Raw genomic sequence first — 26,419 nt, 5'->3', positions numbered from 1 at the left:
GAGTGAAGCCATGGTCACTTGAGGTCCCTGTTACAAGTGTCAGGCAGGGCTCAGCCTGTCCCAGCTGTCCCAGCTGCCTGTGCCAGAGCACCCAGCCCTGCTCCTCTGTACAGGAGGCAGGACAGGCTGGGCACAGGCTCTCAGCTCCTCCCTGGCAGCCCCTTGCCTTGGAGCACTCTGTTCACAGGGTTGGTCCAGTGGCAGCAGGGATCAGTGCCAGACCTCTGTGCTGCACACACACCCCACAGACTTTGTCCCTGTATGAGCACCTCAGTACAATCCTGCCCCTTTCCCTGACACTCTCTCTCTCACACAGTTTTACAGCTGCGGCTCCAGCAGAGAAGGACCCGTGAGCAGCTGGCAGACCAAGGCATCATGCCACGTGAGTATCTGCTTCTGCCTTTTTCATCCCGGCTCAGAGGGCTGTGTTCATGCTGGGCACTGCTGGGGCACTGTCTGGCACCAGCTGCCCACTCAGACCCACAGAGCTCAGAGCAAAGTGCTACCAGGGGGACTTTGCTTCCTGCCCTGCAGAAATRTGTCCCTGGTGCTGTACAGTGCATTTTTCACACACCATAATGGCCCTGCTCAAACTGAAGTCAGGAAGGATGCTTACCTTACACCATCCAAAATTTCAGCTGCAGAGCTCTCTGTCCCAGAGGTCARTGTAGCAGGACAAGCTTATCCAACTCAAGCAGAGGACTCACAAAGCTTTTCATGTGGGCAAGGACAGTGAATCTTCTGTTCTGTAAAAGCCAGAAACCTCTGTGGCAGGACAAGGAGGAGGATGAGAGGGCCCATTCCAGGAGGCTGGAGAGGGAGGCCGCTCTGGGGAACTGCCTTGTCCCCTGTGCAGACAGGCAATCCCTGGCTGTCAGTGCACACCCGAGGCAAATGAACCCCACAGGGGCTGCTTGATGCAATGACAAATATGTTCCCTCTCTGACCCCATCCACCTCAGCTCACCTGACAGTGGAGCCTGAAGGACAAGCTCCAGGACAGCTTTACCAYTGAACCCTTCAGCAGCAGAAAGTCCCAGAAAGTCAGTTGCTAGAGCCCAAAAAGTCAGTGAATGAAAACAATCCCCTTCTGCACCTGCAGGTGCACCATGAAACCTGTAGCACCACTGGAGAAAGGATGTTGGGAGCCCAGCCCTGCTCAGTGGAATACTCCATCCTGACGTAGCTCAGGCTCCATGTGCAAATCTGTGGTTACCTGGGACCCAGGTAGAGGATTATCCTTTGTGTCTCACCAAGGACCCCTTGGGCTCACTGCTAAGATCACAATTTTCCAGAGGCTGTGTCACTTCTGTCTCCTCTGGTTGTCCATGAAGCCTGTGATGGAGCTCTTGCCTAAAGAGCAGAACCACCTCTCTCAGAGCACGGCTCYAGCACTGCTTGCTGCACCCTGTCCATTTGCCCTGCCCTCCTGGACTGTGCCAAGCAACAGGCACCTTCTYAGGACATTCTTGTCAGCATCAAGCATTAGGAAGACTTGAGCAGGATGACAAAAATCATGACAACCAAAAAGATCAACGGTGTTAAGACTGATAAATGCATTATCTTTCTGGTTTTCACCTGTCTGTTTCTTTAAACATTCAGATTTTTGCTTTATACTTTGATCACAAGACTCTAGGAGCTGAAGCTTTAAACAAAATACTGTGACATTTGTTAGGGCACTGCAAGAACTAGAAACACAGTCAGTGGCCAAAAATTTGTCTAACATCTCCCAAATTGCAAAGTCCAGTCTGTAAAGGTGGGGACAAGGTGCAGGACACCACCCTGCACACACATGGGCCAGYAGAGCCCCCTGACAGGTTTGTACACCTGGGGCAGCTCTGCGAGGCTGCTCTGTCACACAGGGCACCCGACACTTCAAACCTTACACATTGCAAAGTATTAAGCCAAATTTATGTGATGGTAACTGAAGGGTATTTTCCTGTTACTTACAGCTTCTTTGCACTTCCAACTCCTAGGCTGACATTTTGCAGTCTGGTTTCTGTCCAAAAAGACCATTTTGGGAAACTTGAGCACAGTTCACTCACTGAAAGTAACAGAAGAAAATGCACTTATGCCTTTATAAAAACAAACACACAGAACTTAACTGCTGAATTTGACCTCAGGAGGAAGTGTCAGATGTTAGCATTTAATATGTGGGAGTCTCAGCCAGCTTCCCCATGGCTTGGGCATGTGCAGACATTCCTCATGAAAAACAAGTCTTCATTAACCACATCTTCCCATGCCCTGTTGGTTCTGAGGACCAGCAGGTGAGGTGGGCTCTGAAAGGTGCACCAGGACAGGATCTCACTTCACAGGTATTGCAGGAGAGTGAGAAATGGATCCTTATCCCTCTCACAGAGGGGATGAGAATTTTCTCAAAGAGAAAAGATTGGCATGGCTGGTCTCCATGGAGAGAGGTAGCTTTGGGCCCAGGCTTGGAGCATGCACTTGGTCTCACATGGCACAGCAGATTYTGCACAAGGATTGATTTCAACCCATTGCATGCACTCTCTGCCGGTGTAATCCCAGGACCAAGAGACTTTGTTTCTCTCATTCATCCATTTTAGACAGAGACAAGAAAGAGAGATGGAAAGTCAGTGTGAAAGAACCACACATTGGATAAGAGCTTGAGGACTTGTAGAAACCCTTGTAGAAAGAGATGTGCTGAGTACCCACCAAGCCTCCTTATCTGTTCAGCACTGCAGCTGCATACAGGAAGTGGGAAACATGGGAGTGAGTCCTGGAAATCTGGCTGGGTTTTGGTATCCAAGAGAATTGTGCAGGGAGAAGTATCAGTGTTACCTGAGCATAGCACAGTGAGAWAAATGTCCTTAGCAAAACTCAATCTGTGCTTGGTTTGATTGGAAAAGATTCTTGTCGTTGCATATCTGAGCTTTGTTCACTCTTCCTTGGATGCTCCTTTAAGAAATGTGAAAGCACAGGTGGCTCCATCATGGGAGAAGGCAGAACACTGCCCAAAKGAGGATGCTCAGCAGCAGTGGCACTGCACAAGACTTCAGGTTCAAAGCTGTGCTTATGGTCAGAGGTTATCAGGCYRTAAATTGAACAATGAGCTGGCAAAACAAACAGCACCAGTGAAACAGGCTCTGCAAATAAAAACAGGACAGACYGGTAGGCARCARCAACCTCTGAATCTGTTCAGCYTTGTGGCTCTGGATATGGAGGATCYTCTGAAAGCAAGGGGACATCCAGGTTTTTTGGGACCCAGCTATGCTCCCGATGCACAGGAGCASAGGTGAGAGCAGAGTCTGCTCTGTCCCTCAGCCTCACCAAGCAGGAGATTTCCAGCTCATGCACCAACACATGCAGCTGTTTTATCTGAATGAAACTGCTCCAGACCCAGCARAAGCACTTCAAATCAAGACCATGCAAGGTCACCTGCAGAAAGGCAGCTATAGCAATGAGCATGGATAAATCCTCTCTAGACCTGTCCAGACATTTTTCCCAGGCCAGATGCACCTCACCTGTGTGAAGGGAAGAGGAAGCAGATTGCAGGATCGAGGATTTCCCAAGACAAGGTTCCCCAGACTATGATGGACTGCAAAAATAGCTGCRCTTGAAGGCCCTCCTGCTGTACACAGCCACCACCTTGTCCTCTCACTGAAACCTTAAACCAACTGTCCCAAGGTTATCAGAGCCACACACAGCAGCTCTCCCCTAGTGCCTCCAGACCCTCAGCCATTTCATGCTCAGATGTCATCCCCTGACAACTTCTCTGAACCAGAAGTGCTAGCCATGTCTTTATTTGTTTTGCAGACTAATATAAGCTGCAGCACCCACACAATCCCTCCAAAAATCACGGTAAATCACTCAACTTTGCACCACTTTTTTCTTCAATACCATGGCACTTGGTCAGTGCCTGTAGCACACTGCCAGCATCGGTACTTCACATCAGCAGGGCTGGGAAAGTCATCTCTCTTGCTGACTTCATTTTCTCATGTGCACTGTTAGATTTTKCTTCTGATTAAACCAGCTGTCACCAGTGCTGGTGGCTGCTCACTGGAGCATGGCACAGCAACACCAGCTTGTCTGTCTGTCTGCTTTCCAAATGTCAGGAGTAGGAACGTGCCTTCTGTGTTTTTCTGTGATTCACTGGATATGGCAGGGGGGTTGCCTGGGTGCTGACTACCAAAAGYCAATTCAGAGGGCCCCCAAACCTTTCCTGTTTCCCCCAGTCTTCTTTTCATCCTCCTCTAGACTGATGGAGGATAACTAGACCTGTGTGAAAATAGTGTCTGCCTTTATTGGATCCCATTCAGAAGATGGAAAGAGAATTTCTGTTGCCAAGGAAAGAGTTGCAGCAGACTGTTTTTGTGGGTCAGGACACCTTCCCCTTCCTTTTTCCCAATGGGAACAGTTAGTTTTGTCTGCTTACACAGACAGAAAAAAATTTTCGTAACATGTGAGAAGTATTAACCCCTTCACCATGCAAATTCTGCCTTGATTTCTACTGAACCACAGTAAACAAGGAAATGTGCAATGACTYGAATACAGACTGCTCTATGGGATGGGTGTTCACTGGTCCAAGAGCCAGGGATTATTGGCCTTTTTTTGGGAACACCTCTGGGTTAATCCTCCTTAGAGTCAGGAAATGCTGAGGACATGGTCTGCTGCCTACCTGCCCAGGGAGGTCCCACACAGCTGCTTCAGAGCAGGGGACAGGACAAATGTCCAGCCTGGGCAGTGACAGAAGATGGATAAAGGATCACCTTGCAATGCCCTCACTGGAGGCTTCACCACAAACCCCAAGGGCTGAGGCAGGGGTTAATTTTCCTGCTGACCTCAAGTCTGTCACCTGCAGGTTTTACTTTCAGGTGAGATCCCTCACAGKTGTTTGCTCTTCCCAGATCTGTCTTCTGGAGCTGTGGTGCCTTCCATGACCTGCAGGGAATATGACAGGGAAGAGATGCATCTGCTCTCTGAGTGTCCCACAGAGCACTGTGTTTCAAAGCCTGCACCCCCTCCCTGCCCACGTGCCTCCTGCTCTCCCCATGCTCGCCGTCCCCCTGCTCTCTKGCCATGGACTGGTGGAGAGCATGGGATTTCCCAGAGCTTTCCTGAGTTATTTTTAGTCAGCGCAATAAAGAGAACAGCTAGTTTGTGTTGCTATTTTTATAGCACTCATTAAAATGCTGTTGCTGAATATCCTGGTAGCTGCTTGCTTCCGCTCCTGTGCTGACTGCTCCTCTTTCTTTCCTGTTGCAGCACTGAAAAGCCCATCTGCATTCCATGAACAGCGAAAAAGTCTGGAGCGAGCCAAGGTAACTCCTGCAGCCATCCCAATGAGGGAGCACACGGGCTTGCTTTGCATGAGTCACGGGGTTTGAAAGCACCTTCCATGCAGGCCCAGGATGAGGGGCAGGGTATCTGCCCTGCTTCCAGACGTGCTGAGGTCAAGCCAGGGCTCTGCAGCACCCTTCTCYCAACAGGGAAGGTTTGAAAAAAGGGCAGAGGGGCCATCTGTGCCCTGAGCTGTGGGGTTTTACAGCAGCCCCGTGGGCAGGGCATGGTTCAACATGGCTTTGTCAGTGCTTCCAGTAAATGCCCAACCAGTGGAGCTGCTGCCTCCCCCTCCAGGCCACATCCACAGCCACTCCTTCTGCTCAGGCTGCTCTGCACTCCTGCCAGCCAGACCTGAGGGAACAGAGTTAGCAAGTGTGCAGAGGGAATGCAGGTGCCCCCTGGAGCAAATCTCCAGGGAACTCAGAACTCACACTTGTCACCAGGCAGGAGCTCCAGCTTTTAGCTCTGCAGTGCAGCTTGACCATCAGGACACAACACCCAAAGGGAAAATGGGTCAGGCTCCCATCCACCCCATTGCCAGGCTTCCCTAAACACTGCCAAAGGCAGTAGCCATTTCCAGAACACATTGAAACTCTGTGATCTGATCACTTTTTGGGAAGTCACATTCATTTTCCTATCACCCACAATCCAGCTTTGACCAAGCTGGAGGGATGATTCTAGAAAAGGGAGTAATTTAGTCATGCAGGTTCTGCTTGAACACAAGARTTTGGTTCATTAATCTGCAAAACGTGTTTGCAGTCACATGGGAAAGGACCTTAGCAAGGAAGAATGATTGTGAAATACAGGGAAGTGCTCTTCTGAACTTAAACACGCTCCAAATCACTTGCCCCAAGTCTCCTGTGGTAATAAATGGCGACTGTAAGGAACACAATATGACTCTGAAAAATTAGTATGCTTAAAAAATTTCAAGCAATCCAAAGTATCCTTGAAGTGTCATATATTTTACAGTTAAAGTATACATTTGTGTCTCTTTSTCTTCAAAAGCTTTCACTGGCTAGCTGCCTGGGGAAAGGGGAAGGATGGTCTAGTTTATCCCAAACCACAGGCACTTTCAGAAACTGCTAATGAAGACACTGAGCACAGCCCRTAACAAACATAATTCCCTTGCAAAGCTGCCCTGCTTAGACCTGGGACAGGGAAGATCAGCAGCTGTTTCTGCATAATTACTCAAAGGCATTTGTTCTTCAGCTAATATTCCCCCGAGCTGATGTGCAAACAGAAAGCAGATATATAACTGAGTGTGTGTTCTGAAAGCTATTCTGCCTCAACTGATGTTAAAAAAGTTCACATGTGAAGTCTTCGTCATTTGCACCCCAGAGACACAAATTTGCAGCTTATTAAGAGCCAGGGTCCAAAGGTACTGAAGTCCCAGCAGAAAACATGAGCAAAGCCACAGCTGTAGGAGAGCAACTGGAGCTGAGCCCAATGCAGGACCTGATCTAAGGATTAGCTGGAAATGCATTACRTGAATTTAATTGCACTCAGGTGCAGACATCAGCTTGCTCTGACCTGGCACAGGAACCAGGCAAACCTACACATGGTCCAAGCATCAGATTGTGTTGGTGGAAATAAGCTGGGAAAAAATATAGGGGGAAGGGTAAGGCGTTGTAAAGGCTTCAGTAAATAAAATGTCTATTGTTTGTTTAAACATGTCACTGGCTATGCTAGAGGCTGGCATCAGGCCAGCGCAGCAGACTTTGAAGTCCATGTCTTATAATAGATTTCTGGGGTGGAGGAAAGAGAGCAGGCTGCCTTTCCTGGGGCCGTCTGGCTCAGCAGGGCTTGAGCATTCACCCAGTACCCCAGCACAGAGGGGCTGCAGGGGCGGCTGTAGTGCCTCTGCCCCCGGAGCAGAGCAGCTCTACTGGGTCAGTCCTGACTGATGTGAGAGCACCCACAGACAGCCAGTGCCAGTGCCCTGCTCTGGTGTGTGAGCACCCACAGACAGCCAGTGCCAGTGCCAGTGCCCTGCTCTGGTGTGTGAGCACCCACAGACAGCCAGTGCCAGTGCCCTGCTCTGGTGTGTGAGCACCCACAGACAGCCAGTGCCAGTGCCAGTGCCTTGCTCTGGTGTGTGAGCACCCACAGACAGCCAGTGCCAGTGCTGTGCTCTGGTGTGTGAGCACCCACAGACAGCCAGTGCCAGTGCTGTGCTCTGGTGTGTGAGCACCCACAGACAGCCAGTGCCAGTGCTGTGCTCTGGTGTGTGAGCACCCACAGACAGCCAGTGCCAGTGCCCTGCTCTGGTGTGTGAGCACCCACAGACAGCCAGTGCCAGTGCCCTGCTCTGTTGCTCTGACCTGTGCTGTGAGGTCATGACCCTGATTCCCAGACCAAGCTGTTCTGCTGTAGTTTAAGCACACTCCTGTGTGCACATGCAGAACTGTGTCTCTTTTTTTTTTGCAGCACTTTTAAAAGCTGTTTTGCATTCTGTGTCCCTGTTGCCAGCTCACCTCAACCTCTCCTCCTCTCCCCTCAGTCCCTTCATTGATCCCATCTCTGACTCAATGGTGATGTGTGTAGCTGCTGCCCAGACCCTCCCATGGACCCTTTCAGATGCAGGACACAGAACAGGGCCCAGCTGACACCCTGTGCTGTGTCTCCCTTGCTGGTTTGGGGTTGTGGGTCAGCTGCTGATCACTGGATTCTCCAGAGCCTTTCATACTTTTCCTGTGCATGGAGTAAATAATTTCTGCCTAAGACCCTGTCCAGTAACCWCTGCAGGAGCATCTCTGGTGTATTAACTCTTCATCCATTGCTGTGCTTAATCAGCTGGCTTAGCTGTGGCTGCAACCTGAGCACAGTCCTTCCCAAACATCYTTCTGGAAACGGTAGCACATGTATTCCAGACCATCAGTTGCTCCAAATCATGGTGCACTGTAATCTGTTAGCCATGAGTGATTCAGAATTAAGGGGTATGTCTTCTATCATTCAAAGCATTGATTAATATATTGATTAGCAGGAAAAAAAAAATGCTTTGTAACAGGATTTGATATTTTCTTCTGTTTAGACTGTTAGCCATTTCCAATTCCTCTGGTGATCCAYAGCTATGCTCCTTTACTATATTAGTCTTATCCAGACCAAATTTCTCTGGCTTGTATGTGAGAAAGCCAGGTGCAACAATATCAAAACATGCTTCGAGTCAAGCTGCATGACATTCATTGTTTATTCTTGTAACAGAAAATTGTCATCTCTCCATTGAAGGAATTTTGGTTGGTGTGATATGATTTGTTCTTGGATAAATTCATCCTGGCTGTACCTCGCTCACCTCCTTGCTAACTTCAAAATCCATTTATGCAGATTGTTTGGCCCAATATCTTGCTGTCTGCTTTATAATTTCCTGGTTTCTTCTCTCCATTTCTTTCAAAGCAAGAAATTATTCTCTCCTTTGCCCATTTTCCTGGAGAACCACAGATAGTTGCTATTACTCTAGCCTCATGTGTGTCAAACTGTTTGGGAACATTTAACTCCTCTGAGCACACTCTAACCTGTTCTCCAACACGATAACTGAAGCTTCTTCTCTTTTGTTGCTGAAGGTTCTTGGCTGAGCCATCTGATTGATAAAGAGCCATTTATCTTTTTAGTGAGGATGGTTTTAAAAGGCATTAAGTCCTGCAGCCATCTCAGCAGTATGCRCAATTATTTCTCCTGTTTATGGAACGCAGACAGGACTTTCCACTGCCTGATCCCAGCTGCAGAAATCCTTATAAGATCTTTTTCTCATGATCCTGTACATTTTGTACTGGAGATTTACAATTTTGGTCAAGCCGCTTGTAACATTCTTTTATATTTATCCTTAAGATTTTAACCTCTTTGAACTAAGTTACAATTTTTGTACTATTTCTTCTTGAAGCTCAGTTTAACTAAGAGCTAATAMCTTGTCTAAGTTGAGTTCTAGCTTTTCTTCACCAGGGGATAAACTTACTGTATTCTTGAGGTCATCAGCCCTCAAGGCTGACTTTTTGGCCCTTATGGATGCTGTTACTATACCTCTGTGAGCCTCTTTGTTCCTAAAACCATGAGGGAGTTGACACAAGCCTCCAGGACCGTAACCACCACAAGCTCAGCTGCAGTGACTGCCAAGTAGATTTTCCCAATCCCATATCAAATCTTGGGTGAGGAACCAGAGAGCACAGGAACTGAAGTCTGTGGGAAGGTTAAGCCTGGTGGCTGACCTGGGTAGAGAGCCTGAGTGGCTTCATGACTTGCTCTGCCTGATGTCTCACTCCAGAATGCTGGGCTTTCCACAGAAGCCACTGCTACCAGAACACTCCAGAGCTGTCTTGGTGCAGCTCTCAAAGGTGACATGGTGTGCAGGCCCACCACTCCTAGGGAATAGGTGTCACCCTTTCTATGAGTTCTCATAACATTTCAGGCATCAGAAGCCCAATAGAGATGATTGCAAAGAACACAGCAGTGGGTGCAGTGAACAGTCAGCAGCTATGTGCACATTGCTCCCTTTCTGAAGAACTTCTGCCTAAGAACAAGCCAGTGTCTCAGTGATGAAAAATGTCATTTAGGAGCTTACTCAACCCAGCTTGTAATAAATCCAAAAGAATCATGGGATGGCACAGGGGCAGGTGCTCTCAGTWCCCTATTGCTGCTCTAGCCAGGTAACTTTGCATTTGTGTTCTGCAGACTGAAGATTATCTCAAGCACAAGATCAGAAGCAGGCCTGAGCGGTCAGACCTGGTCAATATGCACATTCTGCAAGGTAAGACTGCCCGAGCTTCTCCCAYGTACTCCTCCTGTCTCCTGCCCTGGGACTTGTGTCTCTCCTGCCTCACTTGTGTTCYTTCAGGAATCTCATTGCTGTTAACTTTGTCCCAGCTGCTCATGAGGGACAGACTCCTCTGGGATACGTTGTATGAAATTCTACCCAGACCTGGTGTTCAGGAAGCAGGACATGTGTTTTTTGTTTGACAGACACAGTCCCAAGGCCATCCAGCCTTTCTCCCATCTCTGGCAGTGGGAGAGTGTAAGATGTGCTAGGGAACATTGGGGTACAGAACAGCTGTGAGAGAGAACTCTGTTAGACCGCGGTGCTGATGTCTGATCATGAAGAGCAAACCCCGGGTGTTTGTTGTCCAGGGCACTGAAATTCCTGTAGCAGGTCATTGTAACACCTTCCCAAAGCKGGACATGTTTTGTGCTGCTATAATTCTGGATATTCTGTGTGACAGCCCATGCAGCCAATGACCCTGACACAGCAGTATGAAAAGCCCTGCTATCAGTCTGTGAGCCAGAGCAGCTCTCTTCTCTCCCATCCTGGTGTTCCCTCTTAGCCAGAGAGCTGGCAGGGCTGTATCCCATCACAGACAGCAGAACACCACAGTGTCCCTTGTTATCTCCAGAGATAACAAGATCCTTAGAGACAGAGAGGATGCGCAGCCTTCCCTCCCTCCTTGAGTCCTGTCACTTGCCTGGAAGAAACAGATCACTCTGGCAGCTGTGAATGCTGCTCTCTGCTCTCAGCATGGATGCAATCTGTATTTCTTTCTTCTTCTGGCAGGCAGAAGGGTTGAGCCAGGGTCCCATGCTGGATCAGTGCTGCTGCCTTGCTCTTCCCTTGTATTTCTATCCCCAAAACAAGCTAGCACCGTTGCTTGTTTAAGAGCTGGAGAGTGTGTTTCCTTTAGGATAAATAATAGAAGCAATATGGACTGGAGCTGGGGGGCTGTTACTACACATGGAGACAGTTGCAATCCCTGGGCATGGACAGGTACTGAGCCAGTTAGGGGACAGAGACTGCAGAGAGCAGAGAGTGCCTGGTGTGCACTGAGCAAAGATACACTGCTGCCCCACAGCCCCATTACCTGCAGCCTCTGCCCACTCTCTGTCCATCCTGCTCTGCATTTCATGGAGTTGTGTCTTGGTATGCCATGGACTTACAAATCCATTCTGTTCATAACAGGACCTAGAGGCGATTGAAACTGGCCAGATGAGACACTTTACATCACCCCTTCTGTTACTGTTCACCTCAGGGAGCTCATCTGTGTTCACAGCTCTATATAATCTGAGGCCAGAAAGGGCCCTAGACCAGCCCTCCTCACCTCCTGCAGAGACTTTTCTATAGTATCAAGCCCTGTAGCTCATATTGCCTATGGTAGGTCTTCCAGAGAGTCTCCAGTCTTTGAAGACAGAACAACCTACATGCAGCTGTTCTTACTTTAGACCCTAAAGGGTGTAGAAATGGTCTAGTTTAGAGTCCCATTCCCTCACTACTCTTACCTGTGCCAAGAGAGGAGCCAGCCAGGATATCTTTCTGTTTAAGTTGCTATTCTTCTGTCACTGGGGTCTTTTCAGCTGGCTTTGGTAGGGCTGTAGCTTCCAGATCTACCTGCTTTTGCTCTGCTCCTCTCAAGCTTGTTCTTCCCCGAAGGCCTGGAGCATTGTAGTCATGTCACCTCCAAAAGTCCACAGCCCATGACTGAGCATTCTTAATTCCAGTGTAAGCAATTTACTCCACTTGTCCAGCACTGCCAGTGGTTCTATTCTCCAGCTGTTTCCCAGAAGCAGGGATTCATCTGCACTAGCCCACAAGAGGCCAGTGTGCTCCTGACAGGCAGGAGCTGTAGACCCCTCWGGCTCTTGTTAGTGGCAGCTTGTTAATGAAGCTTCCATCACAGATCCCTCTTGGGCCTTGCAGGGGATGCTTCAGCTGCAGGCTGGGTTTGCAAGCCCAGGCTGGTAGACAGAGGCTCTTGTTTGAGAATGGAGAAGCTGGGCCTGAGGCTTAACAAAGGACCCATGTCCCAAACCCCAGCAGCCACATCCAGTGCAGCAAAGCAGATCCTGCTTGTGCTGAGCCACGCTCAGGTGTTGACCACAGTCCCCAGAGACTGTGCTGAAGGGCAGTACTTTCTCACTGAGTTCTGTGCCCACAGGAGCYCCCAGTCCTGATGCTTCTGTTTGGCCTTTTAGACTCAGCTGCAGAGGGGTCCATTCAGTCTACTCAAATGAAGCTGAAAAGAGCCCGACTGGCAGATGACCTGAATGAAAAGATCGCGCTCAGGCCGGGTCCTTTGGAGCTGGTGGAGAAGAATATTATTCCCGTTGACTCGGCTGTGAAAGAGGCCATAAAAGGTAGTGRCAGCGAATGTGCGCGTTGTGTGTGCATGTGGAGCAGGACAGGGGCTGCCGAGGGGACAAGGAGGTACCACAGGGACTGCAGGAATTGACTGATCTGGATGTAGGAGCTGCATTTGTTGTTTAAATTTCACTATTTTCACAGTAACCAGCTCAGTCCAGCACAGCCTGTGAGCACAGAGCTCTCAGAGCAGTGAACCGAAACATGCACAATTGCTCAGGCACAGAAAGAACCTCCCTTCTTACACCCCTTCCCTCCCCAAGGCTTTGWGCTCAGAAGTAATACTGAGTTGGACACAGGACACTGCTTCCTCCAGCATGGGAGAGAATGTGAGTGCACAGGTGTGGTTGTGAGACCAGCCCAGATTCTCCCACTTGTGCCCTGCCAAGTTCTCACATCCCAGTAAATGGGGGTGACATGGACCCGGTTCAGCAAGGCTGTGGTTCTCCTTTTTTTGACCACTGGTCATAGTGGTTTGCAGGACCCAACAGAGCAGGATGCTGCATCCCTGGGGTGTGGAAGCACCCCTGGGGCACTAAGACACTGGAGAATATGAGCAGGGGCCTGCACCCCCAAATAGGGTCAGTCCTACCAGCAGGGAYCCAGCACTTGCCTTATCCCTACGCTTGATTTTCTTGCATCACCTACCCTCACCAGAGGAGGGAGGAAGAATCATCCACAATTACTTCCCCACACTGCTGCAGGGAAGATGKTGTGGGAGCCAACAGAGAGCAAAAAGGTGACTCGAATTTCACCAGAGCCCAGTGCCGGGACAGGGAGGTCCAARAGCAGAAAAGGGAGCAGGAAAGCCAGCAGGGTCCCACAGTGATAGGACAGCAACCCCTGTTTTTGAAGCCTGGGGCCATCTCCACACATTCTAAACAGGTCCTCAGGTCTCCAAAGAGGCACTGAGAGCTGCTCTGCCCCCGCAAGCTGCTTGTTCTGTTGCCCACAGTTCCTCAGTTCATGGGATCATTTCCATTGGCATAATCCCATTTGAAGAGTCTGTTCTGGAGGTCAGAGCAAGCTAGGGACAGTAGCAGGGCTTTGGGACAGAAAGGGTCTTGGAGTGACAGGAGATGTCAAAAGTGAGAGTTGGAACAGGAAGCATTTTAACTTCCATTTCATCTCAGAAACCATCATAAAGGACATGAAATATTCCAGGCACAGATACTGCTCTGTCCTGCYCCAGAACTATTCCTGCTCTTGGTTTTGGGGCTGTGAAATGCAGGCTGTGTTATGTATAGCAGCTTCTCCAGCCTGGCCCTGGAGCTGCTCCATTTCCAGCAAGTTGCAGGCTCTCCTCTTTGGAGGTGAAATGTTCCAGGACTCTGCCTGAAGAGGAATTTTTAAGGCGAGTTCAAATAAAATCTTCCCAGCCATTTACTGAAGGACAAAACAGTAGAGGGAGAAAACTTTCACACCACACCACCCCTCCCCTTAATAAACATTTGAGGCAGTTTGAGCATGGCTTTATTCCCTGGAGCTGAGGTTTGGAGGCTGGGCTAGTGAACTTGTATCTTGCATAGAGCATCTCTGCAGCTGCCTTGTCAGGAGCTTGTGGTAAACAGATTTACAGGACCAAACAGTTAAAAACAAAAGGTCTGGCTTAAAAATTGTTTGTTCCATTTTAAATTACTCATTTTCACAATGCTCCTSTATCACATTGCTGGGGAAAAAACATGTCCTTTAAGCCAGTTTCATCCCATTTAGGGTGAAACAYGCAGCACATTAGGTGCTTGGTACCGCAGGATGTCATGAGAAGAAGGTCATGCAGCTGCACCAAGAACACTATCCCAGCCCTCAGGTTTCTGCAGAAAGCCCCAAGCTGAAGAATCCTCAAGCTCATTTTTGGAGTCAGAGGCCTCTTATTTTACTTGCAGTTTGGGGCAAAGGGCTGAACACAGAGCAGAGATGAGCGCTRGCACTTCAGAACGTTAAGCCTTTTGTTTTCGCAATACCAGAAAGATGACAGGGTTTAAAATCATTTTACTTTAACTATGGAATCTCAACTGTTTATACAGTGGAAAGTTCAGCTGACGTGTTCCTCTAATCACCTCCGGCAGGGTAAGCAGAAAGTGCCAGACCCCAACAGAAAGTCCAAATGTCCCGGTGACAGGAGGCTGCCAGTGCCCTGCATAGCTGAGCAGTGATACAAGAACCCTTTTTTACCAGGTCCTTGTCATCACTTTGTCCAATGTGCTCAAGAGGACAATACCCAGTGCATTAGAAACAGCCCGGTGCAAACACCATCCTGCCTGAGATTACAACAGGGACACAGGACCAAGAAACAATACGCTCAGGCCTGGCTGGGTGAGAGCAGGACAGATAAGGGACGCATTCCCCATTGGCACAGGCCAGCAGTACAAGCAGCAGTATGCAGCACATTCCTGTCATGCTCTGGGCTGTCACTGKGTCCTGAAGGTCCCTTGGGCTTCCAGCTTTGGCACTGCCTCTCACCTGCAGGAGCCCTGCGCATCCATAAGCCCCCCTTGCTTCGAGTCCTTTTTTCCGAGAAGAGATGTCCACTCTGGTGTGCAGGAGTGGGAAGCAGCTCCCATGCAGCCCAGGTGGACCATGCAGTTCCTCAGGGACCTGTTTGGGTGCTGCYTCAGATGGAGAGGACACAGGCCCTACTTCCAGGGATGTATGAAGAGAGCAAGTTGGACACAGCTGATCTCATTTCCCCAGCCCATGTCTGGGCAGAAGCTCAGGCAGGGAGCCAGGGCTTTGTCCTCACCCACCCTGGCACCAGCAGCCGCAGGGAGTGGAGATAACCCTTATCTCTCAGATAGGGGCAGGGGTCAGAGCAGGAGGTGCGTGTCAGTGAGAAGGTGCACATTGCTAGACCAGCAACAGGGACAGGTGGAAGCTTGTCCCCAGGCCCTTCCTATTTCCCCATTTGTCACCTTGYTATCAGTGTGCCAAGCTGCCTGACAAATGCCAGACATGAACATGAGGAGATTACGAGTGTAGCCATGCTGCTCCTTCCTCTACCCCCACCTGCAGCTCTCTYGAGGCTCACATGAGACTTTTTTTTCTCAGCACTTTATTTATCATCAAAACCTCGGGGTCAAGAGCCCTTGCCCATCTGACTAGCAGATAACAGTGCAGGAGCTGTGCAGACGGAGCAGCCTGGGATTGTCAGGCAGGCAGCAGCCGTGGTTTGAACCATGTCCTGTGGGTGAAGCCTGTGGGCACAGACAGCATGTGGCACATCCACCCTTCTTGGCTCTTGCCATGAGCAGATGGATCACAYCGTGAGCTGATTTCAGCCTCAGTCCTGCTGAGGACGGGATCCCATGAGTGGTGCGGGTGTTCAGCCAGGGTATTCAGGTGTGGGAGGGCAACTCTCGCCCTTCTCCCAGCTCAGTCCGGCAGAGGGGCACCCATCCCACCTGTCTGCACCCGCCCTTCTGTGTTGGCAGGCCAGGCTCCTCCAACCTCTTCTCTCTCCCTGTCCCAAGGAACATGGTTTATGGTCCTGGCTCCTCAGATCACTCTTCTCTCCCAAGGGACACAGTCCGTGGTCACGGTTCCTCACACCCCTCACCTTTCCCCCTCCTAAAGAACATGGTCCATGCTCTCGGCTCCCCAGACCCCTCCTCTCTCGGTCTCCCAAGCGTCCCTGTCCATGGCTGCTCTCTGTCCCGGAACGGGCCGAGTCCCCCGGACACGCGTGTGACTCTCACAGGGCCGGGAGCGGGCGGTGGGCGCAGCCCGAGGCTCCCTCTGGGCTCATCCAGGCCCCGTGCCCCTCGCCGCTGCCCCGCTCCCCGCGGGCTCTGACCGTCWCCCCTCTGCCCCCGCAGGCACCCAGGGCGGCTTTCCTCGCCCGGCCGACGCCTTCGCCTTCGAGGAGGACAGCAGCAACGATGGGCTGTCCCCGGAGCGGCCCCGCAGCCGCGGCTCCCCAGGACCCGCCGAGCCGCCCCCCGGCTCCAAAGCCCCGGAGCCGCCCCCCTCCGCCCCTGCCGAGGCCCCCCAGGTAGGACGAGCCGGTCTGGAGCCGGGGGGACACGGGACAGGAGCGATGGGGGGATACAGGAGGGAGTCACGGTGGAAGAATTTATTTCTTCYCTGTACTCGGCACTGKWTAGRCCGSACCTTGAGTGTTRTGTCCAGCTCTGGACCCCCCAGTTTGGGAAGGATGTGGAGATACTGGAGYGTGTCCAGAGAAGGGCAACAAGGCTGGGGAAGGGCYTGGAATACAARCSCTGTGAGGGGMGGCTGAGGGAGCTGGGGTTGTTTAGCCCTGGGAGGCTCAGGGGGAACCTCGTAACTCTCCACAACTCCCTGATGGGAGAGGGCAGCCAGGCCGGGGTCGGTCTCTTCTCCCAGGCAGCCAGCAATAGGACGAGAGGATGCAGTCGTAACTGCACCAGGGGAGGTTTGGGTTGGACATGAGGAAGAATTTCTTGACAGAAAGGGTGACTGGTCACTGGAATGGGCTGCCCAGGGAGGCAGTGGAGTCACGGCCCCTGGAGGTGTTTCACAAAAGCCTGGATGTGGCACTCGGTGCCATGGTCGGGTGACAAGGGGGTGTTGGGTCACAGGTTTGACTTGATGATCTCAAAGGTCTTTTCCATTCTGGTTAATTCTGTGATCCTCTGTGATTCTCTGTGATCTTCTGTGATTCTCTGTGATTTTGTGATGCTGTGACCGCAGGGGGACGGCGCTGCGCGGCCCCGGCGCGCCCCCTGCCCGCCGGCACGGGCACTGCAGCCGCGGGGAGCGGCGGGGCCGTGGTGGGACTGGGGGGACTGGGGGGACTGGGGAAGGCCAGGGAAAACTGGGGGACTGGGGAGGAATAGGGGGAATGTGGAGGCTGGGGAGAACGGCGGGACCAGGGGGGACTGCGGGAACTGGAGCGGACTGAGGAAGACTGGGAGGGCTCCTATGGACGCGGGGGAAAGGGAGGAACTGGGACACAGTGGGGTGGGAGAAGACCAGAGGGATTGTGGCCGTCTGAAGGTCAGCTGGAAGGACTGGTCTAATCTGGGGGACACTGAGGAGCCAGCAGTGCACAGGGGGAGCAAACAAGGATATGGAGCTCAGGTGAAATTGAGAGGGCTTGGAAGCCAAGGAGGGGTGTGGAGACAGAGGACTGGGGTAGTCTGGGGCTGTGGCTGGGATAGACGTGAGGGGACTGGGATGCACGGGGGCATCTGTGGGGAATGGGAACAACATGGGATGAGGAAACAGAGTACCAGGTGYCCCTGTCCAGGCTGGGCAGCCCCTGGGTCCGGCCTCACAGCCCCTCTCACCTCTCCCTTGCAGGATCGTCCCCCCAGTGCCGATGGCCACACTCCGGACACTGCCCCAGGGCCCGGCAGCCAATGTGACAGCCCCAAGCAGACAGCGGGGCAGGAGAGCCCGACGCTTCCCGTGCCCTCTGCCGTGAAGGTACTGCCTGTGCCTCCAGGCTGCCCACGAGAGGGGCCAGCCCAGGGCACCCACCTGCATCCACACCTGAAGTGTCCATGTGCTGCACCCCAAATGCGTGGGACCTCTGCGTACCTGGCCTTAAAAGCTTTGAATAATGCAGGCAGACAAACCTTGTATCAAAAACTAATTTAATTCAGTGTGTAATGGTTCAAGATAAAACAGTACACTTTGCTAGAAGCATTTGCTTGAGTCCTGCACTGAAAACATCCCCTGGGGCTGGGAGCATGAGAAGATACTGGCAACATGGGAATACCTTCCAGGCAGGGAGGGTCATTCTTTATCTATCTCACGTGCCCTCCAGCACAGCTAAGATGGGATGCAGTGCCGAGGGAGTCCCCCACACCCAGGCTCAGCAGCTCTTGGAGCTGGAATATCAGGGTGCCTGTATGAGCTGTCCTTGTTGTGTCCCAGGCCTCTGAGGTCCCAAGGGGGTGACAGGAGCTCTTCTCAYACCTAATTCCTTTCCTTCTTGGATCAACAGTCCAAATCATCCAGTGATAGCAAGAACCGACACAAAAAGCCTAAAGACACCAAGCCCAAAGTGAAGAAGCTCAAGTACCACCAGTACATCCCACCAGACCAGAAAGCAGAAAAGTCCCCTCCACCCATGGATTCTGCATATGCCAGACTGCTCCAGCAGCAGCAACTCTTCCTGCAGCTCCAGATCCTCAGCCAGCAGCAGCAGCAGCAACAGCAGCAGCAGCAGCAGCAGCACTTCAGTTACCCCGGGATGCACCAAGGACAGCTAAAGTGAGTGGCTTTGTGCCAGAGCAAGGGGATAGAGGCATGCCAGTGAAACAGAGAAGCTTGGGAGGAGCACAGACTCCTTCCAAGTAATTCTGGCTTTGTGCGTTACAGGGGCACCTGTGACCTGCTGGTGGGACACCAGCAATCTCCTGCAGCCCAGCCTGRTTTTCCTTAGCCATCCTTAAGTCTCATATGGAGACAGCAGCCCCAAGGGAGCAGAGGGATGGGATGCTGGGCACAAAGACCCTGGGGGGAACAGACAAGTTACCCCAAATCTCCTTTGTTATTTCAGGCAATCAAATGAGCAAATGGTCAAAACTTCAAGTTCTTCATCAGCTTCTGTCAACACCCCTCTTTCTCCAGTGAAAACCACCTTTTCAGGCCAGACTTGTGTCTCGTCTATCAAGCCAGGCCCTCTGCCATCCAACCTGGATGATCTCAAAGTGAGTACAAATTTTGTCACTGCAGGAGCAGAATGTCACAGCCTTGAGTGTGCTGTGCTTTCTCTGAGTACCAGGGGAGTGTCACAGGCTGAGAGTGACCATGTTACAGATGAGTACACCTGAACCTCCGTGTTCTGAGCCACCCAGGAGTACAGCCCWACACCCTGGGGCAGGGGTTGGGCACTGTGAGGATCTGAACATGAGGGCTTGCTGCTCTGCAGATGATGAGGGGGTGCACTGCTCCAGCCTGTGTATCAGCAAACCAAAGGTGTAGCCTGGGGAGACTGCAGGTCAGGCTAAAGGGTGATCTGAGCTGCTGMTTCTGCAGTTCCCGGATCCATCCCTCTATGGCTTTATGGTAGACATCATGGGTGCTCCAACAGACCAGCCAGAAGCCAGTAGGTCAGCGTGGCCTCCCCTTAGTGACTCAGCTCCTCAGTGGTTACTGCAGCCAGRCCAACTCAGCGTTCTGCAGGAGCASGTACCTCCTGCTACATGCRCTGTTTTGAGCACCTCTCATGTARGTAAGAGAGGGCATAGGGGAGAATCCCTCAAATCAGCTGTTCTTTTATACTCAGCTTATGGACCTTTAGCCATGGAGAAGGCCAAATCCTTCTAGGAGCAGAGATGTGGGGCCAGCCCAGAGTTAGAAATAATATGAGTTTGCCCCAGCACAGTGACTGAATCATGTGCCTGAGCATAGAGCATGGTTCCAAGGTATGTGTCACATTCTCTGAGCTGTCAGCTGGGTCCTGGTCCGTGTTAAAGTCCTCTGCTCATGGAGAAACCTACTTGATAGGAAGGGAATCTTGAGTTGCTTCCCTGACCCAAGGACCACTGCTGGTTTGTTGAGAGGAGTCACAGTTCCTGGAGGAAGGAGAAAGGTTTTCCTGTTAGGAAAGGTTGAGATTCTGCAGGATGTGCAGTGGTCAGGCCTGTGCATGGTGACTCTGGTGACCGCAGGTGAGACAGGGAGCACCTGGGAGGTCAGAGCTTTAAAGYTGGAAGCTGCAAGCCTGTGACCTGAGACTGCCTGTTAGAAGCACTGGGTTTCTAAAGGGCTCATGTGCCACAGACTGATCACGAGTGACTTTCCTTCTAGGTGTCAGAGCTGAGGCAGCARCTCCGAATACGAGGCCTGCCTGTGTCAGGTACCAAAACAGCGCTGATGGAGCGGCTGCGGCCCTTCCAGGAGTGCAGCAGCAACACAGTCCCAAACTTCAGTGAGATCACCACTGTCACCTTCCCAGTCACTCCAACAAGCACCCTGTCCAGTTACCAGTCACAGTCCTCCACCAGCATGTTATCAAATGGCTTCTACCACTTTGGCAGCACCAGCTCCACCCCACCCATCTCRCCCGCCTCCTCTGACCTCTCTGTGAGTGGCTCTTTGCCAGACACCTTCAACGATGGGCCCATGTCTTCTCCACAGTTCGGTCTCCAGCCATCTCCAGTTCATGGCAGTGCTGAGGAAAGCCTCATGAGCAGCATGAATGGAGGGAGCATCCAGCTGGAACTGGAAGGAATAGACACAGAGAAAGACAAGATGCTGGTGGAGAAGCAGAAAGTCATCAATGAACTGACTTGGAAGCTGCAGCAAGAGCAGAGACAAGTGGAAGAGCTGCGGATGCAGCTCCAGAAGCGAAAGAGAAGCAATGGCCTTGAGGAGAAGCARCAGCCTGCTCAGCATTTCTTTGGTGTCCCCATCAAACAAGAAAACACCGTGTCCAGCTGTCCTTTTGCATCCAAACAAATGGCCCTRAAAGGCCAGGTTGGCAGCTCTGATAAGCTGAGTAACTGTGGGGTACCACAGGTGCCCCACATTGTAAATAGCCACTGCTTGGAGCCCGCTGGGCAAAGCACCATCACCTCCTCGACATTCCTGAGCCCGCAGTGCTCCCCCCAGCACTCTCCCCTGGGGGCTGCAAAGAGCCCCCAGCACATCAGCCTGCCACCATCCCCCAACAGCCACTACCTGCTGCCCATGTCCCCCGAGGGCTGCAGCGGGTCCCCGCCAGGCAGCAGCTGCCTCCGCACAGCGCCGGTGAGTGCCAACCCAGAGCCTCCTGGGGTCACACCAACATGGGGGAGGCCTTTCCTCTTGGCCCAGGGCTGCTGGCACCTGGGTGGGCACCCAGAGGCTGTGGCAGCATGTGGAGCTGCCTGGAAGGGCAGAGAGCATTTCCGACGGAGAGTGGGTTGGCAGCCAGTAGCACTGCAGGGTGCTTTGCAGGATATCTCAGGGGAGCTCTGCCACCACAGCCAGTTGCCCTGGGCAGGGCCACACCACAGCTCCCATGCCCCATGGAGCCCTGGCACAGCTCCTGCTGCCCTGGGGAAGTGCTGGCACAGCTCMTCTCTTCCCCAGAGGATCCCAGCACAGGTCTCTGTGTCCCTAGGTGAGCACTGGCAAAGCCCCCTGTGTCCTGGGAGAGTCCTGGCTGAGCATCCTCTGCCCTATGGAGCCCTGGCACAGTTCCCTCTGCCCTGGGGAACTCTGGCACAGCTCTCTCTGCCCCATGGAGCCCTGGCACAGCTCCCTCTGCCCCTGGAGGGGTCCTGGCACAGCTCCTTCCCTGGGGGAGCATAGGCACAACCTCTTCTGCCTTAAAAGAGCTGAAACCCAGTTGCCTCTCCCCTCAGGGGGACTCCTGGCACAGCTTGCTCTGTGCCTGGGGGAGTTCTGGCTCAGCTGCCCGTGCCCCGTAGAGYCCTGGCACAGCTCTGTACACACCARGGAAGCACCAGCATGGACCCCTCAACTCTTGGGAGAGCCCTGGCACAGTTCCTACACCCCAGGAGACCCCACTGCAGGACTGCAGGGCTTCCCAGCATCTTGCCAAACCATTGTGGCTCCCAGCAGTGTGTGAGGAATTTTCACCACTGAGCTGGAGGAGAGCAGTTGCCCTGGGAAGCCTTTTCTCAGGAAGCTGGAATAGGGCTGGCAGTTGGGGTCTGCAGTCAGAGCGAGCTGATGCCTCCCCACCAGGCTGCCAGCCCAGCAGAGAGTTGTTCTCAGTGGCCACCACTCCTCACTGAGCTCCGTGGACAGGTACAAATGCCTGAGGATGGGGACATGCTGCCAGCACAAATAGCACAAGGTTCTGCTGATCGCAGTCCCAGTTTATCCAGTTCCCTCCCAGGGCTCCCCAAACGGCAGCAGCAGCTCTCAGTGACCTGTCCCATGCACAGGGGTGCAAGGTGTGCAACAGGGCTGSAGCAGGGGCAGGCTGGGTGTGCAGAGCAGCCCATGCCACAGCAGAGCCACTCCCAAGCCACCCACGGTGGGCCCTGAGCAGGCACTGGGGTGCAGCCCTGCATAGAGGCACAAAGTGGGGCTCAGTGCTGTGTCCCAAGGATGGGGAGGTAGGTGCCATGGGCAATTGGCAAACAGCAYGGCCAGTGAGATGGGAAAGGGCAGCAATTTAAGGTGAGGAGGGCAGAGACAGAGCTGCCAGTGGAATGGGCATGGAGGGCAGTGGGGTTGGGGTAAGGAAGGCAGTGAGGCTGCTGCAGTGGGGAGGAAGCTGTTGTGAGCACTGGTTTGGGTGAGCTGGGCAATGGGGAGCAGGGGATGTAGGAGGTGACCCTGGCACTGGGGCTGTGGAGGTGAACTGGACCCTGGAGCAGAGCTGGGGGGCAGTAGGGAGAGGGACACAATGCCATGAGGTGATACCCAAGAGAGGCAGCAAGGCTRCTCTGGCCAGCTGGGCAGTGGTCAGTGAGGATCAGGAGAGAGCAGYGGCACTGCAGGGGCATCTCCAGCTCCTCCCTCACTTCCCAAGAGCAGGGTGTGTACAGAGGGATGGTCCCATTGTGTGCTGCAGCTCATCCCAACTCCAACACCACCCATCCTGGGCATTCCTTTGCTGCCTGCAAGGGACTCCCAGGGCCAAGGGTACCTCTTCAGCACTGCAGTGCTGTTTCCCATGAGCCAGAGGTAGTGTTTCTTCCAGCTCTCTCCACAGAAAGGTGGCCAGGATATGCATGGCCAGGCAGAGTGATCTCRCTGCTGCCTTGGATACACCCCTGGATCCAACCCTCCTGAAGGGGCAATTCCCTGGTGCTTGCTGGTTTTTGTGGTTTTTGTGGGGCAAGGCCATGGCCAGGCAGTGGGGAAGGATACACAATTGCCTAGAGATGATGGGGACAGCAGCAGGCAGGCACTGTCATTCATATGTGGTCCATACTGGAAGGGGAACCTGGCAAAAAAGTTGGCAAAGATACGCAGGTGTTCAGCACAGGCAGAGGTTTCCCTCTTTCAGGTGATCTTCYCTGGCTTGGGCTCTCTGAGATGCCCCCAGGCAGGTGGTGATGGGGAGGGGACAGCTGGGGAAGTGCCTCATCACTGCCAAGCACAGCTGACCACCAGCAGCCCACCTCTGTCTTGCCTTTGTCCTGCATGTCCACAGCTGACCGAGCGCCAGGATGTTCCGTGACACCATGTCTGTGCTCTGGCAGTGACCAGAGGCCAGCTGGGCCCTGGATCACAGAGCTAGCTCAGGGAGCTGGKTCACCTGCCTCTGTCCTGTTCAAAGGCCAGGCATTTTGTTTGAGTTCATTTGATCCACAAAATCGTTAATTTCCCTGGCACCACATTGACCTCAACAGGGATGAGAGAGCTGGGCCTCCTGCCGTGCATTGACTCCATTTCCCTGTATTTCCCATGCAGATGGCTGYGCAGTCAGGCCAAAAGTTTTCTATTCCATCCCCAAGTTTTTGTAAGTCAAGCCCAGCCCTGTCTGAGGTCAAGCAGCCTCCACCCTATGAGGATGCAGTGAAGCAGGTAACTGCATGGTTTTTGTTTTCTACAGGGCCAGGGCTGCCCTTGATGTCCTTTTGCAGTTAGTGGAACTCAGYTGCAGGAGTTCCAACCCATTCTGGGGTCTCTGGGTAGGACAGGCCTGTTTCCATGAGGARTGGATTTTTTGAAGGGTTAGGTGCTGTCTGCCTGCACGAAGCATCGGACACCCTGCTGGCCAGGATAGTACCTATGTACCCAGGGATCCTGACACGCCCCATGTCCCGTGGGGTGCCYGTGTACTCTCTCTGGATGGTCAAAGCTGTGTGAGAAACAGACCCTTGAGCATTCCCAAGTCACCAGGAAACCTCATCCTGCTCCATGCCATCTGCCTCCCTGAGCCGTACCCTGAGCGCTGTTCCCACGGGAGCACTGTCCATGGCCCAGGAACACCTTTCCATCAGAGACTGGCAGCACTCTCAGTGCTGGGAGTGAGGCTGCCTTTAGGGAAGTGGAGTGATGCTGTTGGCAGGGATGAAAATAGGCTTATGCTGGCATGCAGGGGATCCCTCCAGGTTCCAGTCAGGGAGAGGAGGGAGACTGGGCAGTGCAGGAGCAGGGAGGGCAGGCAGGCAGGTGCCAGTGTGAGGTGCTGGGAGCAAAATAATTGTGTGTCCTGAGGGCCCTGGGASAGGGCAGGCTGTGGTGGCCACCAAGCAGAGGGCTGCCAGCAGGGCAGTGTGTTTTTCTCCTTGGATCCCTCTGATTGTCCCATGTCCCTGCAGTGCCCTGAATGCCGCTGCCAGCGCCATGTTGGTATTGCCTCTCTTCTTCATGGGAGGAAGCCATTTGTGGGGTCTAGAGCCATCTTTTTGGGGGTTTAGAGCCATCTACCTGGCTTTTGGCTGGAGGGACTCTCCTCCTAACGCCCTCTACTCTCCTCTTTGTCGTTTGCTGCAGCAGATGACACGAAGTCAGCAGATGGAYGAGCTCCTGGACGTGCTGATTGAGAGTGGAGGTACGCTCTGCTTCCTTGTTCCCCTCCAGGGCTTCCCCTGCMGGCCAGCATCGGTCTGTGGGGCTCAGTGCATTCTGTGCACCCCAGCAGAACTGCCTGAGTTGAATACAGCTTTCATTTGCCTTCCCTGTGCCAGCAGCTACTGAGATTGAACCCAAAAGCACGTTGGCCCTCCCGGAGCCTGCTCCTGCAGGTGCCAACCCAGAAGGGGCAGCAGGGCAGCAACCCTGGGCACGCCCTGCCAGCCCCCTCCCCACACAGAGCCCCCAGTGTCCCCAGTGCTGCCAGTGCCATCTCCCACACAAAGCACTTCTGATGGCCTCCATTGTGCAAAGTGCTGCCTGAGCCCTTTTCCAGTCCCTTGGGGACAGCTGCCAGTGCTTGTGCCCTAGGGACTGTGTCTAAACCCAGGGGATCAAGGTCAGAAAGCAGGAATGTGAGAGGCTTCCCRCAGGGAGGGTGGACAAGCAATGCCAGTGAGATTGAGAGGGGTGTGAGTCTCCGTAGGGGTTCCCAAGAGGTCAGGTGTAGGGCTGTGGTGGTGCCCCTGTGACCAGCAGTGGTGAGCTCTGTCAGAGCATCTCAAATCCCTCTAATTTGTTGACAGAGATTCCAGCCAATGCCAAGGAAGATCGGTCCTGCCTGCAGAAGGTACCTCAGATAATGGTGTCTACAGGRAGCTCCAGTGCTTCTCTCCCCAAGGCCTCTGCCCCATTCGAGCCGGTGTCCTCAGCACCACTGCCCTTCGAGCACTGCCCGGGCAGCAGCGACRCCCACCTTGAGGTGCTGCTGAATGCCCACAGCCCCCTGGACAGGGTCAGCGAGATGGCCCTGCTCAAGATGGGGGGAGAGGAGCCCCACTTCGAAGGGATGATGGAGGGGTTCTCTGGCAAAGCCGCAGATGAACTGCTCAACTCCCAGGAGATTTTACAGACTCCCCTCTCGCCCATGGAAACCCAGCTCTCCCCTTCCCCTGCCGAAGGCTCCGGTTTACAAATGAGTTTCACTGAGTCTCCGTGGGAAACGATGGAGTGGCTGGACCTCACCCCGCCCAGCTCCGCCACCGGCTTCAGCTCCCTCACCCCCACAGGCCCCAGCATCTTCAACATCGATTTCCTGGATGTTGCTGACCTCAACCTGAACACCAGCATGGACCTGCACCTGCAGCAGTGGTGAAGGAACGTGCTGGGGCAGGATGCTGTGAGCCTGCAGCAGGCAGTGCAGTGTTTCTGTCGTGCCAGAAAACATGCAGGGCTAACGTGCCTCATCCAGGGGAAACTGGAGTCATTTTCCCAGCATATAAACTTGTTTAAATTTCAGTCACTGAAAACTGAAAACACAACAACTCTGGTACTTTGGTTTTCCTCCATTGAYATATCCCCACAGAGAGCACCAGTGCCTGTAACATTTCCTTTGATTGACAAGAACTTCAGTTTTCTTTCTTTAATYTTCCYTGCCCTGCCTCCCCCTCCCCAGTTTTAGTAGTCACTCCGATGAGAACTGGAGCAGCTCATGACAAGACTGTGTGGTGAGGTCCTCTCCTCTCCTCTCCTCTCCTCTCCTCTCCTCTCCTCTCCTCTCCTCTCCTCTCCTCTCCTCTCCTCTCCT

The 26,419-nt window shown here is 52.9% G+C and overlaps 1 protein-coding gene across 1 annotated transcript; it reads left to right on the top strand.

Moving 5' to 3' along the window:
• Positions 1 to 5,230: 5,230 nt before the first annotated feature.
• Positions 5,231 to 26,413, top strand: MYOCD (myocardin). Its single transcript, XM_057378628.1, has 10 exons — positions 5,231 to 5,281; positions 9,963 to 10,038; positions 12,249 to 12,410; positions 16,227 to 16,402; positions 17,695 to 17,820; positions 18,344 to 18,612; positions 18,902 to 19,052; positions 20,155 to 21,096; positions 24,754 to 24,811; positions 25,419 to 26,413. Exons 2-10 carry the CDS (start codon positions 10,023 to 10,025, stop codon positions 25,985 to 25,987), a joined length of 2,469 nt encoding a protein of 822 aa, XP_057234611.1. The 5' UTR covers positions 5,231 to 5,281; positions 9,963 to 10,022; the 3' UTR covers positions 25,988 to 26,413.
• The last annotated feature ends 6 nt before the right edge of the window (positions 26,414 to 26,419 follow it).

The sequence above is a fragment of the Malurus melanocephalus genome, unplaced genomic scaffold (assembly GCF_030028575.1).
Source record: "Malurus melanocephalus ecotype Western Australia unplaced genomic scaffold, MMel_1.1 scaffold_368, whole genome shotgun sequence".
NCBI classification, from domain to species: domain Eukaryota; kingdom Metazoa; phylum Chordata; class Aves; order Passeriformes; family Maluridae; genus Malurus; species Malurus melanocephalus.
The sequence above is the reverse complement of the archived record's forward strand: the minus strand, read 5'-3'. Positions and strand labels throughout refer to the sequence as shown.